Raw genomic sequence first — 22,375 nt, 5'->3', positions numbered from 1 at the left:
CAAAAGTCCACTCAGAAAAGTGGACAAAGAGGTCTTGATTACCTTCACACGTTTTATTCTGCAGTGCACCGCCCCTAGAAACCAGGCATAAGTGATTTTGAACCTTTCTACTTAGTTTTGTTTTGAAAAAAAATAAATAAATAACAAGGTATTGAAACGAATATCATTGTTTGGTTGAATCCAGGTATTCTTAAGTAAACAGTACCACAGACTTTATTGAGCAATTGAAAATATACACAAGGTACAATAGCTTTTTCTCTGTGTTGTTTTGTTTAATGTGACTTTTCTCCTGATTAAATAACCCAGTTTCGATCATGAAAAGGGCACTTGTTTCTACAGTGGCTGTGTACAGCTTGCTCAGTTCCACGTACTGTTTCCACACTTCTTCCTTGTCATGGCTGAGGTTATGTCTTCACTTGCTCAGGCAGCAAATTCTAGAATGGTGAAAGAATTGACCCCCTAAGTTGTTCTTTCAGATTCTATTTCTCCATAGAGTTCAGCCAACTTTTTAAACTCTGGTCCCCAGTCCCCAAGGTACTGATAATCCTGGTCTGATTGTGTAGTGGCTGAGTCCAAGGAGCTGATAGAACCAGCTTCTGATCTCTGACCCTCATAGGCATAAGTCTGAAGAGAGTCATAAGGAGGGACACTGGGATCGAGGTCAGCTTCTGCCAGTCTTTGCTTAATGAATTCCTGAACATCTATACTTTCCAGGGTGGACAATGTCTGGTGTCTGGGCGTGAGCTGCACTTCAGGTCTGATATCTCTCCGGTACTTGAGCTCCTCAGCTGCAGACGGGTTCCTCAAGGCTGTGATGTCAAAGGCCTCAGTGTCTTCCTCCCCGCCCCCTTCATCATCATAGGTGACCACATTCTCCCGTACGTCCTCCTCTGAAATGATCAGGGGCTCTTTTTTGCTGCGTCTCAGGGTGATAAAAAGTACTACAATCGCTGAGGAAAAGGGAAAGAGAATGAAGAATTAGAGAAAAAAGGAGGGAATTTGTGGGGATTTGACATCAGCAATTTCCAACCCTTGTCATCAACTGCATCCCATTCAGGCTTGCATTGTAACACAACCCTGATTTTTGCACTCTCTGAATAACACATCAAGGATTTTTTTTTTAACATCTCAAATAATTTAAAAAATAATTACCCTTATAAAACATTAAGCATTTCTGATCTTTTCTAGAATGCCACAGTGTTCTCATTTTCCAGGCCTATGCATTTGGGGATTGCGATATAGCCATTCATTGTTTACACAGAGGGATACTGATGATGGAAGTGAAATATGAAGTTTTGACTAGAAAAATGATGATGATGTGTGGGTCTATCTACAGATAGTTTTTCTAGGGAGATACACTGAAGACAGGCTATTTTTTAAATCTTTTTTTAAAAGATATATTTTTATTATTTCAGAGAGGATGGGAGAAGGACAGATATATAAACATCAATGTTGAGAGAAAATCCTCATTCCGCTGCCTCCTGCACGCCCCCCTACTGGGGATTGAGGCTGTAACCCAGGCATGTGCCCTGACTGGGAACTGAACCTCTTATCTCCTGGTTCATGGGTCAATGTTCAACCATTGAGCAACACTGGTTGGGCAACACAGGGTATTTTAAGTTTCTGTAAAATAGGAAAGGGTCTCTGCCATAAATCCTATACTTTTGATGCTTTGGAAACCAAAGCAGGGATATTTTACATGGTTGATCTCTTTTGTCCATTTTCCTTTAGAAAAATGGCATCATGTATTAATAATTGCATTTTCTATCAAGCTGCAAAGGTGTTATTTTATCTGTATATAATTTAGATTTCCTAGGAATTTTTCAGTTGGCACATTCTTCTTTACATGATGTCTTTACTTAATCTTCACAACAGAGCTGGGCTTTGCTCATTTTAAACATGAGAACACTGAGACTTAAAGTGCTCACATGAATTTTTACAACCTAAGCCCAAGATCACACAAGTGGCAGGTGGGAAAGCTTGGACCAGAATCTATGACTTCTCACATCAAAGGTTAGGGTGTTCCCATTACCACATTCTGCTTCATTATTTAAAAAATATATTTTAATTTGAAATTCATATTTCTATACTGCATTTTGTTTATCTATTTTTTTGAATTTTGATATACTCTATTTTACTTGGCAATCTTAATTATATGTAAGCTTTAAATGGTTGTAAAACAAACACGGGGTAATCTAATTAAGAATATACCTGTACCCTATAAACTTTCCTTTTACCCCTTACTTCTAAAAAGTAATGGGAAGAGATTAACCAAAGAACTTGTATGCATAGTATATGCACAACCCATGGACACAGACAATAGTGTGGTGAAGACCTGGGAGGTGTGTGTGTGTGTGTGGGGGGGGGGCTAGAAGGGGTCAATGGGGAAAAAAGAGGGGCTTCTGTAATACTTTTAACAATAAAAAAATAAGAAATTTAAAAAAAGAAAGCTAACTGAATCTACTACTAGTTGATCTTAATGTTATTTTGCTGATGAAAATGGAGATCACATGACTTTATGGAACTCTAGACCCCAATTGGGATTGGCTTAGATGTTCATAGATCTGCTGAGTAGATTCCTTCCTTCTCCAAATTGGGCGGATGTGAAGACTGGAACAGAAATTAAAAGTATTGTTCTGATAAATAAAAAGCAACTTCTAGTCTTACTTTTATTGTTATTGTCTCCATGCTTCTCTTTATTGTTTAACCCCTTTAATGTATGCCCCTACGCAATATAGATCACTTTTGTCTATATTTGAAATAGATATCATAATGTACATGGGCTTAATACTTCAAAATATGGAGAGTAAGAGGAATAGATCTTCAAGCCAGAAGTGGAAAGGATAATTATGAGACAGAAATCTACTACTGTACAGGTAAAAAGAGATGGTCACAGTACACTGGGAGGAATCTGATTTTTTTTTTTTTTTAAAGGCACATTGGAGGCTATGAGGATGAAGAAAAAAGAGGACAAAACATTTTTAGATAGGATCAAAGAATTATCTCGAGAAGTATGGAATAAAAGGATCCTGACAAGGTAATGGGAAAATGTAATAGGGGAAACTGTAGCAGGCCCAGGGAAGCTTTGGGTCACTGTGATTGAAAAGGAGTCATTACAGCAAACTGAAAATGAAATGCTGATGCTATGCAGCCCTGCTTCGCAAAAACTAACCTACAGAATGAAACAGTTTCCTGTCCATGTTGCTTATATTTCAAAGACATTTTCTAACACAGCACTTTTTTAAAAAAAGAGATGTTCACTGAATGTAGTCAATATACATTTAATACTTCACTGTTTATTTCAGTGTAAATCCAGCCTAGAGCTTTCTAATTCAATGGCCGAAGCAGCATCCGCAAGGAGCTGACTTCATTGTATTCAGAGGTTTAGATTTATCATCCACTATATATTTCTGTTCATCTTTATGATTAAGTGATGAGGCTGTTCTAGATTAAAATATCTATTTCTACACACTGCCTAATTTATTATAGCAAAATTTCTAATGTCTATCAATAAATCAAGTTATTTTCCTTTATGTTGAAATAATTGGTGGTTGATGTCAAGGGGATTTATGTGCATACATAGGAAGAACTGGATCAATGCTATTGTCAAAGTATGGAGGTAATTTTGATGTCACCAATATTAGTACCATATTTGCCTAATGAACATAGGGGATAATGCTGGGTTTATTATTATGATAGCTTATGCTTGCTTATTCCCCCAAACTTAAGAAAATATTCCTGATATATTTTGATCCAAAATGTAGATACTAGTTAAGTTTGAATTTTGAGAATTTACATCTATTTCTTTCCAGGATAGTTATTTTCCAGTGACCAATATTCCTAGATTTGTTACATGCGGATTTGATATGGGGATCAACATATAATTAATCATACCATCTGAGACACTTTTAAGAGTGAAAGGAATGTTGTTTATAAGGATATCAGGACAAATATGAACACATGGTCCTCTCGTCAAAGGCAAATTCAAGTCAAATCAGTGAAGCCAGGCCAGCATGGCTCAGTGGTTGTGCATTGACCTATGAATGAGGAGGTCACGGTTCAATTCCTGGTCAGGGCACATGCCCAGGTTGCGGTCTTGAGCCCCAGTATGGGGCATGCAGGAAACAGCCAATCAATGATTCTCTTTCATCACTGATGTTTCTATCTCTCTCCCTCTCCCTTCCTCTCTGAAATCAATAAAAATATATAAAAAATTTTGAAGAAGAATGTGGAAACATGGATGATGAGATGTGCTTTTGATGACTTTTTACACACATGGTTGTTTGGTAGGTGTTTTGAGAGCAGAAAGCACACATTAGATATTCCATAATAAATTCTCATGTGGATGACAAAGAATCATCTGTGTAAAACTGGCAATGTGTCACTGTATAGGTGAAACTTCATGCATAGTAATAGCCTCAATGAGAAAATAATTTTAAAATATATTTTAAATCAGCTTATGGTTACTAACGATACCAAACACAATTTTACTTGAAACTTTTTTTTTAATATTTGAAAATAAAACTAAATGTTTTCTAAAAATTTCAAGAGCAGATTTATTAAAGGAGAATGAGTGAAGATAATAATTATACACATAGCTTTGAGAGTTAAATCTTTATTTAAAAACTGGAAATGAAATGAATATATTGAAATGATTCCCTCCCTTCCCCTCTATCAAACCATATATATATATATAAGACATGGTATCTGGGAAAACAGAATATGATAAAGCCATTGGGTTAAAGAGAAACAGAAATTGTTCTTCTTCATTCAAAATTATAAATAATTTATGATATTATGAAGTTTGGTTATATGATCTGGACTGAAACATGAGTAAACTGTATTATTTTGAGAAGTCTTTATTTTAATGAATATTTGATTCTTTGTCAGTGTTTCTTTTTCTTCACTTATTTTCTCTTTGAGTTTGGCCAGAATTTTAAAGCCACTTGATTTTTTTTTATTTAAGAAAATTTAAATTAATTTATTAAATATCATAATTTTATTTTATTGAAAAGGGGATTGAACTTTGGAAAAACATTTTCCTATTTGTTTTTTTTTTTAATATCATCATACTAGTGATTGGAGTTCTAAGGGGTTTTGAGTTTTCTTAACCTAAACTGTCACACAACTTGCATTTGAATACCTTATTTACTGACTCCCAACATACTTCCTCAAATATTTTTAATAGCAGGGTTTTTTTTACTCCAAAATAATCACTTAATTTTTAGTTTTTATATGATTATATCTTAATATTAAATTTGATAGAATGAGATGACCCAAGTCCGGAATCTGGGAGATTATTTTTATTAGCTCCTTCTATCTGTCTATTATACCTGGTATTGGCATTTCTCAGTTTGAAACTTCTTTTTTCAAACCAAGGGGTGCCCACAAAGTCATCTAAGATAGCTCTGGTGACAAATGGGTTGACACTTATCTCCTTAATCAATTCCACCTTTGTCTCCTTGTTCCTTTATTTTAAATCCACTCTGATCTCCATTTATCAAGAAATTGACATCCCAGAGTAGGAACAATCTAGCTGATGTACCCTCTAAGTCACCTGCTTATATGTGATGTGTGGACTACAAGGGTCTGATTCAGATCCTGTTTTGGTGATTTCTTGTGCTGTGTGATTAAGGTTTGCTTTGCCAGCGGCCTGGTGCTCAGGCAAGTGGTGGGGTGAAGATGGGAAACAAAAGTCAACTCCAAGGAGGGAAAGGGGTTATAGCTGCCCTTCCTCTAGCACCACATTTTGATTGCACCATGAAGGCTCACTCTTGATTCTCTCCCATCCATCCCATAAAATAGATCTGAAAAATGTAATTCTAACAGGACAATGCCCTACTCACAATCTGCACATCTACCATTTACATTTAGGCCTTTTGATTTTCAAGCACCCTTTTTTGTGATAATCAAAATATACATAGATGGAGTCTGAACATACTGTAAAATATTCAATCATAATATGTATATAGCAATACGTATTATTATAAGAAAACAAAAATAAGCATCACAAAATTCTACATATTGCTCTAGGTCCTTCAAGTTAGGAAGGACTGTATTTTCACAGAATCAGAAGTACTGTAGAAAGAGCCTGAATGGGTCCCTAAGGTCACACCATTAGTTAATGGCAAAACTAGGTCTAGGTTTATACAGTTAAGGTCATTTCACAAACAAATGGCTACTAGTTAAAACATATTTCTAAAATATTAATTTCATGATATATTTAGCTTTTAGGAGTAAACGTCACTTCAGAATTACAAAGTCTATCATGAAGATTTGTTACCTCTGGTGTTGCTAATATTTTCCTTAGAAATTATAAACTCACACCTTAACAAACATTATTTTAAAATGAAAAATGACTATATTCTGAGTCTGTTGGTTAGTACCTTCTGAATAATAATAATTACACCTAAAATGTCATAAAAATATAAATTACATTACAAATGATTGCTTAAACCCAAGTTTAAGAAATTATTAGGCAACCTTTGGGTAAAACTATAAGAACACATTTGAGTTTCAATAAAAATAGCATCTTGGCTTCCTTAGTGCTTAGGGATAACATAAAATTTAGAAATGTTCTCTTATTTATCCCAAAGGGAAAATCAAATTTTACAAAGTAAGTTAAATGAAAATATTGTTTCATGAAATAATAAAATGTTATTTTACATACTACACCTTCAATGGACCTGAATATTAACATTTTTCAATTGCTTTTAAAGGTCTTAGCATAGTAAAGGAAAATAGATTCATGAAGATAAATGATAACAAAAGCCAAAGGTAACAAGCCTCTCCCAACAATCTGTCAGAATAAGGACTCTGGAAGAACTTATATTAAAGTCATTAAGTTCTATACTTTGTGGTTTTAAGTTAAATACCCTAAAGGAATCAATGTTTGTAGTTGTTTCCTTTCCTGTTTTTTTAGTTTGTTTATGAGGTTGTTGTTGTGGTTTTTTGTTTTTAATTTTCAAAGACAAAGAATGCAATGTGTTACTATCTAAAGAAAACAGTATTGTGACCAATCAATATATACAAACAAACAAACAACTCCAGCCTGACAGTTGTGTCTCAGGGGCTGAGGGTTGACCCATGAACCAGGGGGTCACGGTTGGATTCCAGGACAGGGCACATGCCTGATTGCAGGCTCCATCCCCAGTAGGAGGTGTGCAGGAGGCAGCCAATCAATGGTTCTTTCTCATCATTGATGTTTCTATCTTTCTCTCCCTCTCACTTCCTCTCTCTGAAATAATAAAAAACAAACTAACAACAACAACCACAAAAACACTCCAGGAAGTCTGATTTTTCTGATTTCCTTCACCACCATGCATCTGCAAAAGAACATACTGCAATAAAATAGTTCTTGTTATGGTGCGCCAAACCTCCATACCCATGTTGCTAAGTGCAATTGATTATTTTTGGTAATCAATTTATCTAACCTCTGAGCACCTTTTGACATTGTGGAATGGTCTTCTCCCTTTGATATATTTTCTTCCTTTGACTTTTACGACATTATACTTTACTAAACTTCTCTTTTTTTGCTGACTTTTCCTTTGGTCTCCTCTGCTATCTCATTCTTCTTGACTTAATGATCACATTGGAGTTTATCACAGATCAGTCCTAGTCTGTTACCACTTTATATTCTCCAGCTGCAGTGGCTTCAACTAAGTGCGCTTCTGAAGTCCACCAGCTCAGGGAAGATCAGGATCACAGTCAGCCAGAGATAAAAGGTGGCATCTGATTCTGTTCTAACTTAGCCATATATCAAATTTACCCAAGATCACTTCTTATCAGCTATTTTATATTTTGACTGTGGAACGTTGTTTCAAAAAAGGACACTATGTCACAGACAATAATTTCTCTTCACAGAAATGAAATTATTAACATTGCACTTTTTCAAGTGGAATCTCAGGTGCTTTGGCTAAAATTTGTTTTAAATATATTTTTATTGATTTCAGAGAAGAAGGGAGAGGGAGAGAGAGATAGAAACATCAATGATGAGAGAATCTTTGATTGGCTGCTTCCTGCACGCTCCCCACTGGGGATCTAGTCCGCAACCCACACACATGCCCTTGACCAGAATCCAACCTGGGACCCTTTGGTCAGCAGGCCAATGCTCTGTCCACTGAGCAAAACTGGTTAGGCCTTTAGTTAAAATTTTGATAAATATTTTCATCAGGGAACCTGCACCATATTATCCAAGATAGCTTCTGATTTCAACAAAAAATCTTGACATTAGCCACCTTTTTGCCATTTCACTCAAAGTCAGCTGATCCAAACACTGCTATGTCTGAACGAGATGCTTCATTTCCTTCCTATTCACTTTGCCTGGTCACTTCATTTCCTTCCTAGTCACCATCACGCATGACACCATCCAGCTGGGGAGGGTCCCTGTTCCTCCGGGAGCCCAGGCGCTGTGCCCGTTGGCGCTCAGCCACTCTTGGGTGAATCTAATACAAAAGCAATGAACTGGACTTCCTTGTTCAGACCTATGGACCCTCATGTCTGCAGAGTGGCCGATTGGAAATATATTACCACTTTGAACCATAAAGCAGAAATACCCTTTACATCGTTTTTATCTTGTTTTAAAAATCTAGATTTGCTGTCTTATATTAAATAGCAATTCCTGAGATCTGTTCTCAGCTTCATTTATAGTCATCTCTCTCTCTCTCTCTTTTTTTTTAATGCAAACTTCATGATGAGTTTTCAATACTTTAAATCTCTATTTATACTCCTGGAACAAATCCCACCACATTTACCATGTCCAAGAAGCCCTCAACTGCCTCAACCCTGCCTGAATCTCTATTCTACTTTTCAGCCAGATCCCACCTTGCTCTCCACTCCTTCTGTACAGGTAACTTGGCTTCTACCCCAGAAACTAAACAGGAAACATATCTTGTAAGAATATATCTGTTTCACCAAAGCATATAGCTTTTGCTTCGTTTTGTTTTGTTGTTTTTTTTGTATGTATAGTACCAAGAAAAGAACAAAAGTGAAGGCTGCTATGAGAAAGATAGAAGGGAGAGAACACACTGGAAAAACAAATATATTTCCACTTTGAACTATAAAGCAGAAATACCCTTTACATCATTTTTTCTTGTTTTAAAAATCGAGATTTACTGTCTTGTATTAAATAGCAATTCTAAAAAGTTTATAGCAATAACAGCTACAAATGAGGTTGTCGTAAGAATTTGACTTTTACAATAATAATACAAAATTAGAGGAAGTATTTTTCTTTTAATCAAATAAAAGTCCTAGTTGTTGTATTTTAATAAATTTTAATGACTCTAAGGCCCAAATTATTTAGACTACATAACATTAGAATTCAGCTACCATAGAAGATTAAGTAATATTTCAGACTAATAGACGTTTCTACAAGAAAGCAATTTTTTAAAATTTGGTGTTGAGACTAAATTTAGAACAATGCCACTTTTGCTCTTTGAAATTAATTGTAAAAGCCTGTTCAATATGTGATTTAGAATATCAATTATTTCTAAAATAGATTCCAAAATGACTTCTCTCATATTCCATTCCATTTTCCTGCTATTTCAACTTTTTTGTCACATCTGAATCAAATTATGTCTAGATTAACGGTAGTCTTGAGAAAGTAAATTGAAATGAAATTGTGCAGCCACATTTTGCTATTCACCTTATATATTTTTATTTCTTAATTTTGTCACAATCCCTCTCTTCTCTCCATCTTTCTCTCTTGTCTAGTGCACTACTGGCCATTGCAGAGTACACTCAGAATTGCTATCATACAACATTAGGATTTAGAGGGACTCACCTAGGAGAATGACAACACACAGAAGAATAGCGATTAAGGCTCCTGTACTCAAACCAGTGGAGGACAGGAACGCTTCGGGATGGCAGGTCCGCACGCGCCCATCTCTCTCGCATGCACAAACCCTGATGGTGAGGGTGCTGCTGCTGCTGAGAGAGGGGATTCCACCATCAGAGATCATAATGGGGAGATAATACACATCCTGAATAGTTCGACTAAATCTCCTCCGCCTTGTCAGAATGCTGGCTGTGTTATCTATGACAGACATAAGCAAAACAAAATGTACTTAGTAAAGCACCATTCAAGATTCACATTTACTTTAGTGAATAAAATGGGTATGTGTGATTTGTTTTTTAGTTTATGAAATGGAAAAGCGAACATAAAGGGGCAGTTACTAAAGAGTAACTAATATTGGTTCTCACATTGAGAAACCTATTTGAAAAATTAATAAAGTCCAAGCTAAAGGAGAGGGGAAACCGTGGAAGGCAGAGGAGGGAGAAAGCAATAGATACTAAACTTTAGGGTGAGTCAGTGGTCCTAAACCCAAACCTGGTGACTATGAATATAAGTGAGAGGAATGGACATCTACATATTTAGCAAATATTTAGATGACATTCATGTACAAAAAAGTTTAAGGTCCACTGGTATAGATACTATATTTACAGGGAAAACAGATCATTTGATAAACTTTTTTAGACTTAGTTGTGATTTGAAGCACTCTTCTTATAGCAAACACATCAGGGGAAAGTCAACAAAGAAAGAAATAGTAATTGCATTTTTATGTACTTTTTAAATGCTATACACTACAGTAAATACTTGCATGATAATCCGCACACCTTAAGAAGGAGAGGATGTTAAATTCTAGTGAACAAAATAAATTGATGGACAAAATAGATCCAGAGACATAGAACACACTGACAAATCTCAAAAGAAAAGGGCATGGAGTAGGAAGTGCTCAAACAAAGAACTTGTATGCATATATGCATAACCCATAGACACAGATAATAGTGTGGTGAAGGCCTGGGAGGATGTGAGTGGTAGAAGGTGCTCACTGGGGAAAAGAAAGGAGACCTCTGTAATACTTTCAACAATAAAGATACATTTTTTTTTTTACAAAGGGACAGGATGTTAAATTCCTTATATTTTAAGGGATATCATCTTTACTATAAATAATAATTTGATAATAAAGAATCTGAGTCCCAGAGGATAAATTGGCTGAAATCACAGAGCTAGTGAATGATCAGGATACAATTGCATTATATTCTAGAACCCTCAAAACCACAATGTCATACTGCCTCTTCTCCACCGATTCCCTTCCTATTGGTATTGATGGCCTCTGGTGCACAGGGTACAAGGTTATTTTTGCATTGTTCTTCCTCATTCTATGTCTGCTAGTTTAATGACCCTCCTGGTGCACACTATTAAAATATTTCCAAATCTATCAGAACAGGAGAAACGATTGAGATCCTTATTGGACTTAAGAAAATGTATATATGTCTGAAGAGAAAGTTGGAAATAGAACCTTAACTTCTACTAGTCAGATAAATATTCATAGCTTCATATTGTTTTCATTTTTTCCTGTGTTTTTTTTTTTTTTCAGAAGCAGTAAGATCCATTCATAATTTAAGTGTTATCAAGCCCATGCATGAAACAAAGCTTTTTGGCTTTCCTGCAAAGCTCCTTTCACATAACAGGTACTTGATACATAACGATGTGAACTACACTCAGCAGGAATTTGTCTTTTGTTACGGTGTCTTTATTATGTTGACACGTATGAAGAAATTAAAACAGAAATGAACGAATATATCTTGTAATAATTCAGCAGCACAATCTCCTCATGTTCTCCACTGAAGGTGTATTCTTTCTCTCATGTTACCTGACTTCTCCTTCTTTTAATCTTAGAATTTACCTAATCTCACGTTTTAGACTCTTGATTCTGCCTGTTCGTTTAAGTTTGTGAGTATCCTCCTGGCTTCTCTTGTGTTTCTGCCAAACGACAAATGTATGATTCCACATGTCATTAAGTTCTTATTTGCACCCTGGAATGTCATTCCTCTGACCATCTGCCTCATTCCTTCTTGATAAATTTTAAAGCCCAGATAAACAAAACCATCCATTGTGTTAGGTTCCTCCTTTTAGATTCAGAAATAATATGGGTATAGTAATTACAACCAACTTTATCAATTTCACCAAGTATGTAGAGAAATTTAGACTGTTCTCTCAGAGGGGATTAATAAGCAATCTATTATTATCCATTTTTATCCATTACCATAAAATAGTTATTCTAATTTGATTTTGCATTTCCTTTTGAGCCATATTCCCCCACTCATAGCAGGAAAACATCTCTTTATGTAAGGAAGCTACATCTATAACTGACATTTTAAAACCAGAGTTGAAACTGCCCAGTCCTTCTTTGATATTAATCATGTCTACGTGGGTATACATGACTCTGTATATTAGAGAGTTTTAAAAAATGAATATAAATACATATGAAACAAAAATATATATCTTGAAGAATATCAGCAAATCTGTTCATGAATAACACATAATTTGCATAAGAGTGTTAATTTAGGCAGAGAAGGTGATAGAAAATTTTAAAAAGGAACATTTTAAAATAAAAATCCAACCCCAAATTCAAAATGATTCATAAACATAGCACAATAATATAATTTTTAAGTTAGAGATAAAAGCAGCAGTTTAGCTTGGCCGGCGTGGCTCAGTGGTTGAGTGTTGACCTATGAACCAGGAGGTCAGGGTTTGATTTCCTGTCAGGGCACATGCCCAGGTTGCAGACTTGATTCCCAATGTAGGGCCTGCAGGAGGCAGCTGATCAATGATTCTCTCTCATCATTGATGTTTCTATCTCTCTCTCCCTCTCCCTTCCTCTCTCTCTCCCTCTCCCTTCCTCTCTGAAATCAATAAGATGTATGTATGTATATATATATATATATATATATATATATATATATATATATATATATTAAACACAGCAGTTTACAAAAAAAAAAAAAAGGAAATAAGGTTAAACCCTCTCTACCTATTATTTTTTACCTTTAACAAATGCTATTATTTTTAGTAGGGAATGGAGCAGCCAAAGTAGAAAAAATTCTGTTTGAAGTCACTAAGTTTATAAACACTGTAGGAAAGTATAAGGATAAATCCTCCAAGAGCTTTGCTTCAAGTTCCCCTGCCTAAAGGCACAGGGTGGAGTAGGTGATTCCTGTGGCATTTTCATTACCTGGTTCCAAGCAAGGAAGGAATTAGGCAAAAGTGCATATTAAGAAGGAAAGCAAAACGAAGTGGCACAAAATGGTAAAATTAGCGGTACTTTAATTTTGTTTTTATAATTTTACTTTTTTGTTTAGTGAGTATGAGTCAGCTGTCCTTTTGTTGTCACTGTGAGTAGTATAGCATAAGGATGTGAGCGGAAGTATGAGCTGACAAACCCATTTGCAAAAGATATATAAACATAAAAAAAATCAGCAGAGGTTAAAATAAATTAGGAGATAAGAAAAGCTCATATATAGTTAGCTAGAGCATTAGGCTCACTAAAACAAATCAAATCACTACATCTGCAAATCACACTTCCCCATTTCAGGGTCAAGATTGCATATGGACTGTCAAGCATTGGGGTCCACCTGGCATAAAGAATAGCGTGATTCTATCAGGTGTGACTGGATAAATGCTGTGAGTGAAGACTGAGTGAGGCTGGACTGAGAGCAGAAAGACATTCATGGCAGAGCAAAATCAGCCTCATCACTGCCACCAGGTGAGTGACTCAGCAGGCACAGCTGCCCCACATCCATCCCCACATCCATCAGGGCATATTTGAGGCTCATTGGCAGCCTTATTCTCAGGACAGGCTACGGCACTCTTTTACTTAGGAATGAACGAACTGCTAAGTGGTCTTTTGAAGCCCTGTGGTTAAAAACAGAATTGTAAATGGTTATGCTCTGTAGAGAAATTACACCACCAGCTGTGAGCTGTGGTTTGAAGGACAGGAATGAACTGGGAATACTGACCACTACAAATCTGACAATCCTAAAGAAGCACAAAATAAACTTAAAATTCCCCGTGGTTTCCAGTATATATAAAACCAAATGACCGCATTTCACTACAAATGAACTGAAATTTGAAAGAAAAGACACCTTTTTATTAGCTACATGGTCAAAGTTGAAAGTATTCCTTATCTTAAATCAAGGCAATGTACTAGTAAACTCAAAGTTAGATATTCTTTCACTAAACCCATATTCCATAAGGAGAAGCAGTATTTCATACTTAAGTATTTTTCTAAAAATCATTAAAGATTTATAAATAATATGACCTCATTTTTCGAAGTAAAATAAATATTGAAAAGAAATAATAAAAAGTAATAAAATAAAAAAACAATATCTTCAAAACGTTGCTACGAGGTGAAAAGGACAGTCTACAAAAGCTTTTGTTCCATTTTTGTTTAAAATGGAAATTTTTAGTGCAGTTCTTTAATTATTTTTAAAAGAATGTGTTATTTGGACTTATTTTTTTTAAATGCTAGTGTCTACAAAAGTGGAAAATGCATATGAGAAGAAGGAAACAGGTAAATATAAGTAGCAGATGTCCTTGATAGCAAATTATCAGCAAAATTATAATAAGGATTTTCAAATTTGAAAGGCACATTAAATGCTATTTAGGACACTGAAAACTGAGATACAAGTGTATAAGAGTTATAAATTACTTTTCCCCCTACTAAAATGTGTGAGATTTGTAAATACACTTGACAATTGGTATTAAGCCTAGGAATTAGGCTAGCGAAACGCCTTGCCTCAAATAAAACGTAGTCTCAAGAGGCAGCATAAAAGATCATGAAGCAGAACAGACTTAGTCTGTAGACTAATGGCAATTTTATATTGGGGGATGAGGTTATCCTTTTATAATACAAAAATAAATGAACACAGTATTTGTATGCACACCCTCCTGGTGTAAGCCTCTCTTCACAGCCTTTGTGGCATGGCTATGGCACATCTGCTTTAGGCGTTGGGTTAATTCAAAATTATACAATGGATTTTTTGATGCTAACATTAAAAACTTACTTGTCACTGTTTAAAGAGTAGGTGACAGCAGGAAAAACTACATTTTAATCAGGAAACATTTTATGCTTTTTTTTATTGTTTTAGAGTAATAACAGTTTACAAATGCTGGAACTTAAAAATCATCTAAACCTGATTTTTAATTTTAAATAAAATTATTTCATTACCAATATATTATTAGTTCATGATAAAAAGGTCATTATCAAACATACAATACAATATACACTTCACTATATATGTTGCAAAAAGAAAGTAATTCCTTCACTTGATTATTTTCCAAATCAAAGTCTTTAGTATTTAATAAGTAAGTGTTCATAACTTTTAAGATAACTACTGAATATTTCTGTTTATTACAGTTTTTTTCTATCTACCACAGTTTGTTACTAGAGTCCCTAAAGTATTCATGGCAGAATAACTTATTCATTTTTGGAGTGCAGAATATAGCACATGCTTATTACTTAAGGTTAATAGTGAATTATAATGCCTGCGTCTTGGCTTTGCCGCATCTCCCTTGTTAGATCCTTCTGACCGACTTAACTGATGCTGCATTGTGTCATCTCTCTGCCGTCTTCATTTCCCACCTCACTGGAAAGGGTTCGCTGATTGGCTCTACCTGGTGGAACACGCTGTCCTTTAAGTCAAACCCTGTTCTTCCTCTTTCAACAATATGACTTTTAGTGATCTCTCTAAAGCAACTCACATTTCACTGCCCCTAATGGTCAGTTACACTGAATATCATCTTTATTTCCCTAATTAGATGACAAGTTTCTCCTACATTTCGGGGTGGGTGTTTTAATGCCTTACATTCTGGCCAGCTCAGATTACTGCCTTGCAGATGGTGGAGAGTGCATATCACCTTAAAGATTAAGTGGCAGGAGAAAACAATGTTTAGTTAAGAGCTGACTACAGAGATTGTTTTAGAGAAAAAACATTCTAAGAAGGGAGAGGAATGTTGGTAAATAGTAATATAGTTTGAAGCTGGAGTAGAATGTGCTGGACAGCCATTGTAAAATGTCAGTCTAGGAAATAGAGCTCTGTGGTGTGTGTGTGTGTGTGTGTGTGTGTGTGTGTGCATAAATCTTTTGGAGAGTATCTTGGTTTTGATCAGTACATAGGATAGGGTCCTGAACCAATTTAATTAAATTTCAAAGGACAGATATCTGTTTCAAATCAGCAAACATCTAGGCAGCCAGCATCTCCAGGTTAGATTTTTATTGAACAGTGTCCTTTCTTCCAAGCCCAGTTTTTATCCCAACTATTGAATGAGACTGTTCCCAAAAGACTCTTGCTTTATAAAATGTAGGCCTGAGTAGAACAGTTTTTTGATTGACCAATACTCCCACTGATAACAAAGAGAAAGGCCTGAATCTTTCAAGAAATTCTGTTTAATGGCATGAGACAGCTGCTAAAGCGAGATAACTAGAGGGATTAGATTCCAGAGGTCAAAAGTGTGGAGAGGTGAACTGTTGATTACAATGTAGCTGCTTATTATACTAGGAACTGACAAGAGGCTGAAATTCTAACCCCAGGACAGGGAAACTAGGAGAATTTTTATAGAAGTCTTAGGGCCTGTAATTAATTTGGAAACTGAGGGGTCTCAACCACAAAAATGATATTCCCTAAAGACGTTTGTTAAATTGAAAGTTGAAATTGGAAGTTTAGGAGGAGGAAGCTAAAATTCGAAGCTGAAAAGCCCTGAAATGCAAAGCAGAGGCTTTGTTGTTATTGTTGTTGATTTGTTCTGCCATCTCTGATAGTTGCACAATGATTAGAGGTAGGGACCAGGGTGAGTGGCCCTGGTGCACAAACAGGCACCTAACGGAAGCCCTAGAGGGCCACGCCAGAAACACTGACAAACCTGAGGTAGACGGAACCTAAAGGAAACTGAACATTGGCCTTGGTTTAGCTCAACTCTGATTCGATTAAAGTAATAATCTCCCTCTTCCATTGCTTATCATAGAAAATGGTGACTATTTTCTAAACAAATACATTGTCCTTGGAGAGTCTTCTAGGTTTACAGACTACCTGACATCCAGCTAAAAATTACTAGACTAACAACAAATAGGACATCAGTCCCAGTCTTGCCTCTCCGGTACCCCTCTGAAAATCAAACACAAAAACCTGTCACCTTATTGAGATGTTAAAATTAACTGACAATGATTATAAAATCATTAAGATTAATATGTTCAAGAAAATAGAGGAAAATATTAAAAATAAAACAAATATTAAAAAGACAGAAAATTTCACCAGAGATAGCCATCTCTATAAAAAGTAAGAAATGGCTGTTAACTAAAGCAGTCAGTGTTTGGACTATGTTTTCTTTGAATGGACCTATTTTCTTTGATAGGACTCTTGCTTCCTTGAGCAGAATGTAAGTTGCATGCTGGTGTTTTCTAACAATATATTCCCAGCATATGTCACAGTAAATTATAAAAAAAGCAGGCCCCAAGTAAAAGACTTTATATAAATGGGATGGAACACTAAAAATGACATCTGTTCTCCCATGTTCAGATAAATTAGGAAATTGCAAATTAATGAGAGATAAAAAAATATGACAGAAAAGATCTACTGAATATAGTAAAGATCTGGGAAAGCATGGAATATGGTTTAAATTTAATTATTTAGTAAGCAGATAGGGTGGTAAACAGGAGAATCTCCTCAGAGTATCAATGGACGAAGACCTGATTTGGCATGAGGATATTAGCTAGCTTGCATGATTCCAGGCAAAAATGCCATCAAGGCATCTGTCTTTGGGATACGCTAAGCATACATATAGGAACAATTTATCATTCAAAAACAGATGTTTTATTTTTTTACAATTGTTTTTACTAGGAGTTAATCCAATGAAGTGTCAAGAAATAGGAAGTAATTAAGATTTTATCGTAGCCAAGTGCTAACAAGTTAGCCGGCTCTACTTTTATGGAGGCTGGCCGAAGACACAAGGCTCCTGGGTCAGCCCTGAAGGACTTGGTTACTAATGTCACAGCACACAGCAGGAGCTCTCATTCAAAACAGTCTTAGCAAGAGAGAGAGAGTGTGTCTCCTCCCAGAATGGAAGGCAGGTTTGTTGTCACCCAATACAATCCATTTAATGACTACCTCTGGGGCAAAGGCCAACCTGATTTTCTGGCAACCCATTGTAGAATATTAGGATTTCCTAATCCCAAGTTAATTAAATTTCAAAGGATAGATATCTGTTTGCGTGCACCTGGGCCACTTCATGTCACTCTCTTGAGACTTTGGGGTAAGGGAAATCAGAGAAAACATGAAGTTCATATTGCTTCCCATGTCGTGAGAAACCAAGTAATTTGTCTCTGACCCAGAAGTGTGGAGCCTTCTGCCAGGCATCCATAAAGTCGTGTCCAGACTAAGTAGCTATCATGCATGCAAGTAGGGTACAATCTCAGTAGCAAGGTGTGAATGCTACCAGTACACATCTTCAAAACGTGGTTGTTGAGCCATTGACATTCCCAGATTTATTTATATTTTTATATTTTGGCTAAGGAGTTACATGTGACATATTATTATCTTTCCATTTTTATGTTTAAGATCACTAATGGTTTTTTGAACAATTGTTCATATATTGATTTACTATTTTGGCATCACTCTGTTAATTATTTATTCTTTCTTGTCCTTTAACTGTTTTATTTTCTCTTTGGAATGTTTATTTTATTTTGTGGGAGGTTTTGAATATATTCATGGTATCAATCCTTACTCACTTATATGTATGGCTATATCTTACACCAGGTTATGACCTGTTTTCAAGATTTGTTTGGAAATAATTTGATGCAGAAATAAAATAATTTTAATATTATCACGTTTATCATTATTTTATGAATGTGATATTTATGTCTTTTATAAAAAAAAAATCCCTCCCACCCAATTATAAAATGTAGTCCACTTCAGTTTCCTCTAAAGCTCTTAAATTTTTTATTGTATAAATAATTATTTAACCTATGTGTAATTTATTTGTGTATATATGCACAAAGAATTCTAATTTTAGTTTCTCTAGATATATAGTCAGTTGGTCCCTTTCAATGTACTTTTTGAATTAACCTTCCCACAATGGTTAAAAATACTACCTTGGCCTTCTGTCAGGTTTATATATTTATACATAGATTTATATATCCAATTATTTATTTTCACCCTCTGAATTTGCTCTCACTTATCTTATCTATGCCTGTACTAGTACCATACTTAAGGAGCACCTTGTCGTGTGCTCATCTCACACTATGAATAACCTATGTTGTGGCTGGACCAGTCCTTGTGGTTATTATTATGATTGAAAGACAGCCTCAGCAATAACCACCAGGAAACTTTGGGAAGAGGTTTGTTGCTTACATGTCTGGGAAACTACATGGCACACCTGGGGCCAAAGAGGTTGCAGATTGAGAATGATTGTGTGCATATGTATCTTGGGGTTCTGCTTTTAGTGGGGTTGAGGGTAGGAACCTAGAGTTTTGCGGGCTTTATATGAATGGATAAAATAAAAGTGGGAATTTAAAGTGTGGGCAGAGAAGAAGAAAAAATGCAGCCCATATGATCAGTTATTGAAATTAACCAAGACCTCTAAAACAAAGGGGATGGGGTGTAGGGATGCAGCCTGTGGCTGGTAATGGTTGATTACAGATAACTATCTTTGAGGTGGATGTCTCAACAAATAAAGATTAAGTCAGACACATGTATTACAAAAGAAAACAAAATATTAGCAAACCAGATCCAGCAATATATTAAAAAGATCATACACCATGATTAAGGGATTTATTCCTGGAATACAAAATGTACAGCACCTACAAATTACTAAACATGATACATAACATTAAAAAAAAAGGATAAAAAACACATGATTATAACAATCAATGCAGAAAAAGCATTTTATAAAATCTGGTACCCATTTATGATAAACACTCTCAACAAAGTGGGAATAAAGGGAACATACCTCAATGTAATAAAGGCTACATATGACAAACCTACAGCCCACATCATACTTAATGGGCAAAAACTAAAAGGGTTTCCCTTAAGATCAGAACAAGACAGGGATGTCCACTTTTATCACACTTATTCAACACAGTATTTCAAGTCCTAGTGACAGCAATCAGACAAGAAAAATAAATAAAAGTCATTCAAATTGGAAAGAAAGAAGTAAAACTGCCATTTTTTGCAGATGACACAATACTGTATATAGCAAATGCTAAATAGTCCACCAAAAATGAATAGAACTGACTAATGAATTCAATAAAGTAGCAGTATACAAAATAAATATCCAGAAACTATTTGCATTTTATACACCAATAATGAACTATCAGAAAGGGAAACCATGAAAACAATCTCATTCACAATTGCTTTAAAAAGAATAAAATACCTAGGAATAAATTAACTGAGGATGTGAAAGACCTACACTCAGAAAATTATAAGACACTGAAGAAAGAAATTGAAGAAGCTACAAATAAATGGAAGTATATACCATGTTCATGGATAGGAAGAATTAACACCATATTACCCAAAGTAATCCATAGATTCAACACAATTCCTATCAAGATACCAATGAGATGTTTCACAGAGCTAGAACAAATATTCTAAAAATTTATATGGAACTACATAAGACCCCGAATAGCTACAGCAATTTTGAGAAGGAAGAACAAAGTTGGAGGACCCACACTACCTGATATTAAACTATACTTAAGGCCATAGTAATCAAAACAGCATGGTATTAGCATAAAAACAAACATACATATCAATGGAACAGAATAGAGAACCCAGAAATAAACTGATACCTTGTGGTCAATTAATATTTGACAAAGGAGACAAGAACATATGATGGGGTAAAGATAGTCTATTCAATAAATGGCATTGGCAAAATTGGACCAATACGTGTAAAAAATAAAACTAGACCCCCTTCTTATACCATACACAAGAAGAAAGTCAAAATAGAGTAAACACTTAACTGGTAGTCTAGAAAAACCATAAAAATTCTTGAAGAAAACATAGGCAGTAAAATCTTGGACATTTCTTATAGCAATACTTTTTCTAATATATCTCCTCCAGCAAGGGAAACAAAAGAAAAAATAAACAATTGGGACTACCTCAAATTAAAATGTTTTTGCACAGCAAAAGAAACTATCAAGAAAATGATAAGACAACCCCGAGTGGGAGAATATATTCACCGATAGAGGTTCAAATATGCTATAGATGCAAACAGATGAAATATCATGCTTAAAGATATCTCATTATATTTTTAAATATACTGTATTACCAAATGATTGAATAAGAACTCTGAAATTTTTATCTTAGTCTAGAACCCTAATATTATGTTAATCATAAACTGAATTTAATAATCTGCCAATAAAATGATAATTGTAAAGGATTAAGAAAATCAAGAATGTGTTGAAAAAAAGATCAAGGAGATGTATAGTTAGAGGAAAGAGGAAAAGAGAGCCATATCTTAATAGGTATCAAGATGTCATAAAGATTTACATAGTGTAATCCCTCATAGTTTTAAAACAGGTTATTTTTTCTATCTCAAATATATTATTTCTATTATTTATAATATTATATATTTTCAAAATTTAAATAGTCTTACAGAAATTCAAAAATCTTTAAAAATATATATTTTTATTGATTTCACAGAGGAAGGGAGAGGAAGAGAGAGATAGAAACATCAATGATGAGAGAGAATCATTGATCCAATGACTCTTGCACACCCCATGGGGATTGAGCCCACAAGTTGGTCATGTGACTTGACTGGGAATCAAACCGTGATCTCCTGGTTCATAGGTCAATGCTCAACATCTGAGCCACACCAGCAGGGCAAATTCAAACATCTTTACCCCTACACAACTATCCATAGTTCTCTCATACTTAAGATTGTGCAGCTGATTAAAGCATTTATACATATGATTAAAATAAATGTTAAAAGATTTACATCAATATTATAAATACATTTTAAAATGTTTATATATGAGTTTCTAGCATTTAAAATGTGGTCAAGTCACTGTAGTAAGACCTTTTGAATATATTCATTAAATTCACAAATTCCAGATATTCTAATCTAGTAGGAAGAACTTCACAAATTAGTTCCCATCTTCTCTAATAAAATGGTAATATGCAAATTAACCATCACTCCGTTACATAAGCCACGCCCACCAGCCAAGCCACGCCCACCAGCCAATCAGGGCGAGTATGCAAATTAACCCAAACCAAGATGGCTACAGCCACAGAGAGTAAGGTTTCCCAGGTAACAGAGCAAGCCAAGCTTTCCATAGCCATTGCAGGCCTAAGCCTCCACTCAAGCTACAAAGTTTCAATTATAGAAGGTAAACAAATTCAAACAAATGGCAACAGAATGGAGCTTGAGAGAGCAGGCCAGGGTTGCCAGCGGCAACAGGGGAAGCAAAGCTTTAAAGCACACCCTGGCCGGGCCCACCCGCTTAAGGCAACAAAGTTTCAACTGTAGAAGGTGAATTAACTGCCACAGAAATGGCTGCCGCCCCGGAGGGAACAGCAGGCTTGGCTCTGCTCCAGGCTACAAAGT

General features: G+C 35.3%; 1 protein-coding gene across 1 annotated transcript in view; it reads right to left on the bottom strand.

The window, feature by feature from the left end:
- Positions 1–234: 234 nt before the first annotated feature.
- Positions 235–22,375, bottom strand: part of CDH18 (cadherin 18) — a 212,716-nt gene continuing 190,575 nt past the window's right edge. Inside the window, exons 10-11 of the mRNA XM_079759562.1 lie at positions 9,782–10,033; positions 235–950 (exon numbers count right to left, since the gene is read on the bottom strand). Of these exons, the coding sequence (XP_079615688.1) occupies positions 460–950; positions 9,782–10,033 (743 nt within the window). The 3' untranslated portion in view covers positions 235–459. The remainder of the gene's footprint in view (positions 951–9,781; positions 10,034–22,375) is intronic.

The sequence above is a fragment of the Cnephaeus nilssonii genome (genome assembly GCF_951640355.1).
Source record: "Cnephaeus nilssonii genome assembly, chromosome: 2".
In the NCBI taxonomy this organism is placed as follows: domain Eukaryota; kingdom Metazoa; phylum Chordata; class Mammalia; order Chiroptera; family Vespertilionidae; genus Cnephaeus; species Cnephaeus nilssonii.
Note: the sequence above shows the minus strand (reverse complement) of the source record. Positions and strands in the feature narration are given on the sequence as shown.